Source organism: Pteropus alecto, unplaced genomic scaffold (genome assembly GCF_000325575.1).
Source record: "Pteropus alecto unplaced genomic scaffold, ASM32557v1 scaffold97, whole genome shotgun sequence".
NCBI classification, from domain to species: domain Eukaryota; kingdom Metazoa; phylum Chordata; class Mammalia; order Chiroptera; family Pteropodidae; genus Pteropus; species Pteropus alecto.
The window spans coordinates 1,144,602-1,154,644 of record NW_006439713.1 but is presented as its reverse complement, the minus strand read 5'-3'; the positions used below and the strand labels follow the sequence as shown (position 1 = coordinate 1,154,644).

General features: G+C 57.9%; 1 protein-coding gene across 1 annotated transcript in view; it reads right to left on the bottom strand.

Annotated features, from left to right (window-relative positions):
• Positions 1 to 127: 127 nt before the first annotated feature.
• The window catches only part of PRDM15 (PR/SET domain 15), a 33,800-nt gene continuing 23,884 nt past the window's right edge, over positions 128 to 10,043 (bottom strand). The window contains exons 14-18 of the mRNA XM_025050191.1: positions 9,124 to 9,255; positions 8,356 to 8,519; positions 7,601 to 7,680; positions 7,179 to 7,298; positions 128 to 382 (exon numbers count right to left, since the gene is read on the bottom strand). Coding sequence (XP_024905959.1) covers positions 303 to 382; positions 7,179 to 7,298; positions 7,601 to 7,680; positions 8,356 to 8,519; positions 9,124 to 9,255 — 576 coding nt within the window. The 3' untranslated portion in view covers positions 128 to 302. The remainder of the gene's footprint in view (positions 383 to 7,178; positions 7,299 to 7,600; positions 7,681 to 8,355; positions 8,520 to 9,123; positions 9,256 to 10,043) is intronic.

Genomic DNA, 10,043 nt, shown 5'->3' with positions numbered 1-10,043 from the left:
CACGCTGGACCCCCTGCACCTGCACCCTGGACCCCTGCACCTGCGCCCAGAACCCCCCCCCCAGTGCGCCCAGAACGTTCCCTCGCGTCCTGGACCTTCCCCCCCCTGACGCCCACGGTGCCCGCATACTGGACCCCCTCTGTGCCCACTCACGCCCTGGACCCCCCACACCTGCGTCCTGGACCCTCCAGCAGGCACAGGCCTCGGTGCCTGCAAAACAGACACGGGGAAGGATGGGCCTCGGGCTGGTCTCCGAGAGGACCCCACCAGCGGCCAGGCGGCAGTCTCGCAGTTGGAGGCCCTTAGGGATTTACTGTTAAGGGCTGGACAGCTCGTCTCAGCAGGGTGCCCGCCCTGGCGGTCATCGCTTCCAACACGGGAGCTGTAAATGCCCAAATTTCACCACTGTGACCCAATCAAGTCATCTGGAGAGAGATGTACAAGCCTCCTGAGATCGATCTTGGTGATAGAAATGTCATTAAGATTAGGAATTAAGGCCACTGAACATTATATAGTGTGATCTAAACATAGACACTCAACCCACCTTTTGTTTACCGTGAAGTCAACCTTTGCAGAAGGACGGGAAATCAGCTACAACCTCACTCAGACCAGTGGGGAAGGGCGACCCAGTGCAGGGTCCTGGCCCAGAGACACCGACTAGGTGGGCAAGGAGGGGCCTATGTGGGCCGTGCGAGCAGGGGGCACCCTGGAGTGGGGGGCAGCGGCTCACAAACACCCCAGACGCATCCACTCCGCTGGCCACAGACCCACTCTGTCCAAGAGGCAGTGGACAGGTCACCGCTAACTCGCCGCCACCCAGAACCTGGCCTGGGAGGTGCCACTGCAGGTGGGGGGCTGATTATTGCTACCGCCCTCAGCGACAGCGGTGTGGGGGACGACTGTGGCCACGGAGTCCTCACATCAGCTGTCATGGTTCCCTTCTAGGTTACCCGGAAACCCTCTGCTGCGGTCCACGGAGACAGGAGTGTCAACCAGCTCCCGCCGGGCTCGGAACGCAGGCCTGAAGGAGCTGCCTAGCTGCGCCCTGAGCATCCACGAAGCTGGCAGGGCTGAGCCAGCAGAGGAAGCAGGAGTCCCTGAAATGCCACCTGCCTGTGTCCACCCCACAGGGAGAGCTTCCCAGGCTACAGGCCGCAGAGGGCGTGTGTGGGCCTGGCGCAGACTGTAGGACAGGGTTTTCCCCTTAAAGAATGCGCACATGCTCACAGGGGACACAACTACAGGTGACAATAGTCTGGCCCAGAGGACAGCGCTCCAGCAGCCCTGCCCTTCCAGGTCACACTGGTGCCTACGCACAACCTGGGCACATTCTGGCCATGCGGCCCGGGACCCTCCGGGACCCTCTGCCCTCTGGCCACTTCTGCCAGCCTTACCGTTTGATATCGCCCGACGTCACCCCCGCAAGACACACCTGACCATCGCACTGCTCCCTACAGCCCACACTACTCGCGGCTAGTGCCTGCGCATTACAGACCCCAGGCTCCAACCGCGCCCGGCACTGCGCCAGGCGCCAGCAGCAGAGCAGCGAGCTGAACAAGGTCCCCAGCCTCACGGGGGAGGGACGGACAGACAAAGGCGCACTGTCACGTGAGAAGGGATGAAGGGAAGCAGGATAAAGCAGGATGGGGATGGCAAGTGTGGAGGTGGCCAGGATGCCGTTTCATGGGCAGGGGGGTGGTTGAAGGGAGGGGTCAGGGGATCCCCCTTAAATGACACATTTGAAAAAGTTATCTGGAAGAAGTGTGTGGGGGGGTCCGGGGGCGGGGCGAGAGGTACTTGGCAGGGGGGACAGCCAGTGTGAAGGCCCTGAGGCCGCGGTAATAAAGCCCTCGCTGTTTCAAGCGGTCCCGCCACAAGCAGGTTGCGGTGCTCACACCTTTACACGGCCGGCAGACCGGACGGCAGACAAACACTGTTGTTCTGGCTGCAAACCTCTTCCTAGCTGCCCGCCCCAACGCTGCGGTTTTCACCCCCTCCAAAGCCCCCCCAGCGCACCTGCCTCCCCCCCCTTCCCCAGCACCGGCCGTTTCCCTGGGCTGGGCCCGGCACAGTGCCACCTTGGCTCTGACCCTTGATGAGACGGTCACTTCAGGGTCAGCACCCAGTGTGTCCGTGAACTGAAGGCTCAAGCTGACCCTTCCTGTCCTGCCACACCTGTCCCTCCCACACGCATCTCCATGAACTCGCTGTGAATCATCAAGCAGCAGGTATGCGGAAGGGACGTCAAAGGCCACGCCCGTTCTGGCCTCCCCAAACCAGCCAGCTCTGGCGACAGCCACATTTCTTCCCTTTAAAAAAAAATCTGCGAACAGCTTTGAAATACACGTGAGTGCCACACAGTGGACATTTTAAGGTTCTCCACTGGGATTCACATTTATGACTTACTTTGGGGAAAACAGGTAATTTTTAAACACTTTTAATTCCCAAACCTGGCATGGGCCCCTCCTTCTCTCTCTAAAGGCCGGGTGGCGGTCTTCACGCCCACAAGTGTCTCACCCGGATCTGCCCTGAGTGTCTCGTGGTACGTTAAGTGTTTTTTTTAATTTATTTTTTTAGGTGAAGTGGTTTTGAACAAGGCATTTTCTGTGTCCCCTCCCCCTCGGTGGCTATTCCTCCACATGGAAGGCCACCAGCGTGGCACAGTGGCCCCCAGCGGCCGGGTGACAGGTGACGGGGTTCTCATTACTTCTAACAGCCCATCACTTGAAAGTCCCAGTCAGGTCTAGAATTTCTAAGAAAAAAGGTGAAGAAATAACATGCAGTAGCGTTTCCTGTAACGTTATTTGTAACAATAAAAACAGCACACACGGTAACCCTTACCGTAGAAACAGAGCGTCTGGTTACAGAAGCCACAGGCGGAACCCTATCGAGATGCTGACAAAAATCAGGGCACTGTTTACCTGTCCTGATGTGAAAAGTCCTCTAAGGTGGGCTTGTAAGTAAATAAAAAACAGATACACACAAGCTTTTGCTCGTATGTGCTGGTGACGGCAGTGCCGCTACGTTAGGATTACGTAAAACCAACGTGGCAGCCTAAGTGCTAACGGCACTTGCTGAAAGTGTTCTGAACTCGTGCAAGAAATCATTAAACATTAACTATGTTTCAGATATGGAAGCGTGTACGTCATGGGACGTGGCTGTGAGCTGAGGGCTCGCCCTGGACACCCTTCCCTACCCTGCCAGGCCCGCTGAGCAGCACCTGGGGGGGCCCCGGGGAGACCAGGTGTGGTCCCTCCAGGCTCACCCGGGGTGGACGCCCAAGCACACCTGCCCAGCTCCGAGCCTTCCCGCCTCTACCCTGCTCTGCAGCCTCCTCCAGATGCGGGAACAGCGAGTGCGGCAGGGGCTGGAAGAGCCGGGGAAGGGGGCGCTGTGGGTGGAGCCGAGCCAGCACGGCCATCTCGGGGACAGCGCGGAGACTGCCGCAGGCTCACGGTGGGTCTCACGGGAGGGTACGGGGCTGTAGGCGGCACGACCGCCTCATCCGGCACCCCGCGGAGTACGGCTCGGTGCCTGTGCCACTTCCTCAACAGGGCAGTCACACGCTGCCCTCACGCACAGTTATTCTGGGGAGAGGGGACGGGGGCGGGAGTATAGGGAAGGTCTCACTTTCTGCTTTCCTGTGCAGTTAATTCTGGAAAAGGAAAAAAAAACCTTTTACATGGAATCCTATGTGGAATTATGGGGCATTTGTGCTTTCTTCGTACTTTTCTGTTTAACTTAAAAACACATAAAATCGTTTCACCAGTGAATTCTACCAAACGTTTAAAGAATTAACGTCGATCCTTCTCAAACTCTTCCAAAACACTGAAGAGGGAGCACTCCCAAACGTTTTATGAGGCCAGCGTCACCCTGACGCCAAAGCCACACGCTACAGAGCAAGAGCCCCTGTGAAGAAGCCTGTGAAAATTCTCAACGAAATGCCAGCAAACTGAATTCAACAGCACATTAAAGAGTCATTCACCACGGTCAAGTGGGATTCGTGCCTGGGATGCAAGGATGGGCTCGATGTTCTCCAATAAGTGTGACACATCGCACTAATAGAATAAAAGATAAAAATCACACAATCATCTCAATAGATGCAGAAAGAGCATCTGACCAAACGTAACAGATTTTCGTGATAAAAACATTCGACAAATTGGGAATAAAAGGAACACACCTCGACATAATAAAGGCCATATCTGACAAGCCCACAGCTAACATCACGCACAAAGTTAACAGCTTTTCCTCTAAGATCAGGAACAAGACAAGAATGCTCACTCTCACCATGCCTTTTCAACAGAGTGTTGGCAGTCCTAGCCAGAGCAGACGGGCCAGAAAAAGAAATAAAAGGCATCTAAATCAGAAAAGAAGAAATACAGTTATCTCTTGTCACAGATGACATGACCTTATACGTAGAAAACGCTAATGACGCCACTAAAAAACTGTTAGAACTTATAAATGAATCAGATAAAGTTGCAGGATACAAAACTCAGCGTATAGAAACTAGCTGCGTTTCTACACAGTGACAATGAGTTACGTGAAGGAGAAATTAAGTAAGCAATCCCGTTTACTACAGCACTGAAGACGATAACACTTAGGAATAAATTTAACCACACAGTGAAAGATCGGAAACAAAACCGTACGACAGTGACGAAAGGGACAGAAGCCAACACAAACGGGAAGCTCCACCTCGCGGATGGACTCTAGAAAGATCACCGGGAAATGTCCACGCCCGCCCAAAGCCACCTACAGGGTCACTGCAATCCTGATCAAAATTCCAGTGACGTTTTTCACAGAAACAGACTATCCTCTCATTTGTTTGGAACCGCGAAAAACCCCAAAGAGCCAAAACGATCCTGAGAAAACAAAGCTGGAGGCCCCGCTGGACCCGATGCATCGTTACGTATCACGGAGCTACAGGAATCGGAACCGCGTGTTACCAGCGTGACGACAGGCGCACAGGTCGGTGGAACAGAAGAGAGACCAGGGACGGACCCCCACGCACTTAGCTACCTTTCGACGAGGGAGCTGAGAACACGCGAGGACGGACTCCTCAATAAATGGTGCTGGGAAAGCTGGACAGATCCAGGCAAAAGAATGAAAACGGACTCCTCGCAAAAATTAACCCCGAATGGACCAAAGATTTAAATATAAGACCTGAAACTGTAAAACTCCTAGAGGAAAACCTAGGAAAAAAGATCCTTGCTGTTCGTGCAGGCGACCGTTTCTGGGGTGAGGCCCCGAAGGGTAAAGCAACGGAGAGCGAAACGAGCGCGTGGGACTCTGCGACACGGAGCCGAAGCACCTGGACGCACACGGAGCCGCTGGGTGGAAAGAGGCCCACGGACCAGCGAGAAGTACTCACAAACCCGTGTCTGATGAGGAGCTGACACCCAAGATGACGAAGAACCCGTACAACTCAACGGCAAGAAAGAAAACCCCGTTAAAACACGTGCAAAGGACCGGAGCAGACACTTTCCAAAGACTTACGAATGGCCGACAGGTGCGCGGAAACGTGCTCGCCAGCACCAGGCACCAGGGAAACCGAGTCGCAGCCACGGAGATGCCACCTCCCCCCAGTCAGGACAGCTTTTACTGAAAGGCGAGGGGTGACAGATACTGGCGAGGGTCTGGAGGAAGGGAACCCTTGCGGCCTGTTGGCGAGATTGTGCAAAACAGTATGGCGGGTCCTCAAAAAATGAAAAAGTGAACTACCGTGTATGCCCCGACAATCCCACTTCTGGGTATCTATCCAAAGGAAATGAATCGGGGTCTTGAAAAGACACCTGCACCCCCACATTCAACGCCGCATTATGCACAACAACCAGACACGGAATGACATGAGCGTCCACCAACAGATGACTGGATTAAGAGGATGTGGCGTGTGCGCACGTAAACACACGTGAAGGTGTAAGCTAACCCTACTGTCGTGTACACACGTACCACACCAACGCGCTGTACACTTTAAACTCATACACGCCAACTGTATCTTAATAAAAAAGCAAAAACGGAAAAAAAACAAACCACAGAACATTAAAAAGAAAACCTAATGGCAAAGCAGGAAGCTTGATTTGTATCTGGAGGAGGGTGGTCCCACTGCTCTCCCCTGGAGACAGCGCTGGTGGCCGTGTGAACAGCCACAGGTCCCCTGGGGACAGCGCTGGTGGCCGTGAGAACAGCCACAGGTCCCCGGCCGACTCTTCGGCACAGTTGTTTCATTCGTTTTAAAAGCAACAGGTTAACATTTTACTACGGACTGGAATTATCTTTTATAAAAACTTTCCTTAAGTTTCACTCACTGATGTGAGACATTTCACGCACGGGGTTTTTAGCTAAGTTCGCTGATCTAGCACAGGCCCAGCATCGCGGCCCCAGGCGGCCGCGGCACTGTGCAGGTGCGGGGTCGCCATGTTTGTGTGCGTGTGTGCGTGTGTGTGCACGTTTGTGTGTGTGCACGTTTGTGTGTGTGCACGCGTTTGTGCGTGCATGTGCGTTTGTGCGTGCATGTGCATTTGTGTGTGCATGTTTGTGCATGTGCGTACGTTTGTGTGTGTGCGTGTGCACATGCGTGTTTGTGCGGGTGCGTGCACACGCGTTTGTGTGTGCATGTGCACACATGCATGTGTGTGCGCGTGCATGTGTGTGCATGTGCGTGTTTGTGTGTGTGTGCGTTTTTGCGCGTGTGCGTGCACGTGTTTGTGTGTGTGTGCATGTGTGTTTGTGCGCGTTTGTGTGCATGTTTGTGCGTGCGTGTTTGTGCGTGTGCACATGCGTGCGTGTGTGCGTTTTTGCGCGTGTGCATGTGTGCGTGCATGTGTTTGTGTGTGCGTGTGTGCTCGTGCGCAGGCACGGGGCGGCGCCAGGCGACCTCACTCTCGCGACTGCTCACCGCACGGCTTCCCCGCTCTGCGGCCGCCGTGCTGGACCTACTCGCGCCTCGGCGCCCTTCGCCTTGTCCTAGATCCCCCGTTTAAACGCTTACCCCACGTCTTGTCTTAAGTGACTCGGGCCTGGGCCACCTCTGACGGCCTTGGGGACCCCTCACGTGTGACGTGCCAGGTGTCGCACACCCTTTCTCTCAGAGCTCCACGTGACCGGGCGTCTGTGCCGTGACCCCGCTGTCTACAATGTGACCCCGGCCTCTGCGCCGTGACCCCGGCATCTACCACACGTACCTTTCCCGCACTCGGCGCACAGGTACTCCCGGATGTTGTCGTGCACGCGCATGTGTTCCTTCAGCATGTCCTTCCTGGCAAAGGACTTCCCGCACTGCTCACACGCGTGGCTCTTCACACCTGAACAACAAACGCATCGAAATCTCAACCATGTCGCACCTGTGGTTACGGCATAACGGCAGTAACAGGGAGGGAGGTGGCCTCCGGTGACAAGTGAGCCACCCCTTCCCTCCACCTTGGGGAAACATTCCCTTGGGCTCTGTGGTGTGGACCCGGAAGGGGTGACGGGCAGGGAGGGCCCTCGTTGGGAAGGGGAGCAGCAGCCGGCAGGAGAATGCATAGAGGGGTGGGAGGGCAATGCAAGACACGGCAGGACACCTGGGGACGAGGCCAGGGCCCGGCCTCCCAGCAGGAACACCCACCCGTGTGGATGAGTTTATGCCGCTCCAAGTTCCCAATGCTGTTGAAGATCCGCCCGCAGATCTCGCAGGGGTGAATGTACCTGGAACAGACATGAGCCTCAGGCCGCCCCGCCGCCCCGGGGCCTGCCCCACTCAGCACCTTTATCCGCAAAGGCGAGGCCAGGAAGGTGCAATGGGGATGACAAAGGACACGAACATTTTCAGGCTCCATTAAGAGCTGAAATGTGGCGTGTTGAATCCACCTGCTGAAGCTGTAATGACTGGTATCCTTATAAAAAGGGGGAACACCGTATGAAAACACAAGGAGACAGCCGTGTACGAGCCCAGCGGGCAGGCCCAGGGCAGAGTCTCCCTCCACCTCAGAGCACGCCAGCCCTGCAACACCTGGATCTCGGGGCGCTGGCCTCCAGCACTGAGAAAGCCCATCTCCGCTGCTGGAGCCGCCCAGTCTGTGCACTTCGCCATGGCCGCCGGGTCGGCTACTCCGGCCCTACACAGGGCCGTCCGCGCACTGGCCCAGGCTCAGAGCACTGACCGCACGCTGCAGCAGGCACGAGCTGGCACTTGGGGAACCCCATCACAGGTGGGAGGAAAGGGCTTCTGGTGGCTCTGCAGGCCTGTACTGTGACCTGCTTGTGCCGAGTCCAGGAAGGAGTGTGGCTGACAGCATGAACGAGGCCGGGGCTCCCGAGGAGACCGACTGGCCGTTGGCGCACCCCTCCCAGCCCTGCCCCGTCCCGCCGCCCGGGCCGCACTTCTGCACGTTGGGGTCGGGCAGGTCCTCGCGGTGGATGACCATGTGGGCGTGGTAGGTGGCCTTCAGCGCGAAGCGGCGGTTGCAGATGCTGCAGCCGTAACCCTTCTCCTTGTGCACGTCCGTGATGTGCCTCAGGTACTCCTTCCCGCGGCCGAAGGTGAGCTGTGGACCGGCACACGGCTCACACCCCGCTCCGCCACGCACCAGGGTGCCGAGACGCCGGGGGAGCCCCGCACCCCAGCAGACACGGAGGCGCTCTAGAGGGTGGGCCCCAGCTCCGCCTGGGCCCCCTGAAGGCCCTGGCCTCCCCTCCACCCGCCTGACCTCCCTGTCCCTTGCCCACGCCCACTGGCCCTGACAGCTGCGTGGCTAGTATGCACATCACAGGGGACCCGCACTCAGCAGTGGACTGCACGCTGCCGGGCACCGACCACTGCCCACAGCTCGGGTCCCCTCGGGAACAAAACCATCCCCCAGAGCTTGGCTCCTTCCTTGTCTGCCTGGGCAACATGAGGGGAAGGGCCACGGGCCCGAGGGGACGAGGAGACGTGTCCCCACCGGGTCGGCCGCACAGCTGTGCAGGGGCCAGTCAGGAGACTGGCTCTGAGAGGGTGGACCGTGGTGAGACCTCCGTGAACCAAGCCCTAGAAACACAGGGACGCGGGCAGCCTCTGGGACACCTGGGGCGTGGGTGCCCGGCTCGGGCGAGGGGCCCCCCCACACTGGGCAGCCCCGGGCCCCAACTCCCCGGCCCCCGGCGTCCCACCTGACACCGTTTGCAGCTGTACTTGTGGGGCTCGGAGTCCGCGCTCTCGTCGGAATTGTCGTTTTCTTCCGAGGAGATCCCGATCTTGCCGATGAACTCCTCCCGCTGCTGGTCGTCCATCAGCGCAATGTCCTGGAACGGTCGGGGTGCCGGTCAGTGACACGCCCGGCGGAGCTCCAGCCCGCTCTTCACCCCGCAGTAACGAGGTTCGCACGCGGGGAGAAGGCAGCGCCTGGCGGGAAGTCCCACTGAGCATCCCTGGAGGGACGGGCCGCTCCCTTGGGTCACGCCCCTGCTTGCATTCAGACAACACAGTGCTCAGGCTGACCCTGAGGGGTAAGGGCGGGGGACAGCAGAGCCCTGCCCCGTCCCCGGTCCACGCCCAGTGCTGCCTGACTTGGGGACACCTAATGGCTCCACAGGGTGGGGTCAGAGGACTCTAAGGCCCCTCTCCACGTGGCGTGGCTGGGATTGCACTGATGTTCCATTTACTTCTCTGAAAAAGTCTGCAAAAAACGCTTCAGCGGGCACTCTGCAGGCCAGAACACGGAGGGGCAGCTGCGGGGTTGGGGGGCCGTTTCAGGGAGTCAACAGCCACGTGTGGGACGGAGGGGCTCGCCATGCAGGGTGGCCGGTCCCATCCGAGGGCTGGAGGGGGCCGCCGCCCACTCTCCTGCCCCTGCCGCAGGCCCCAGGTTTCGCCTTGAAGCACAACCTAAGACTCTGGGGAGGGGTGAGCGGTCCCTCTGGAAAGCTCGCTACGCTCTCCCCGATCGCTCCGGCCGCAGCAGAGGCTCCACAGAGGGCTGCTGCCTGCTGCTACCGCACCCCCCCTCGGCCTTGTCCTTGCCTCGTTAGCAAAGGGAGGGCCTAAAAGCATGGCCTGAGGACAGGCACCGCTGGTGGCCACACACCCCCCA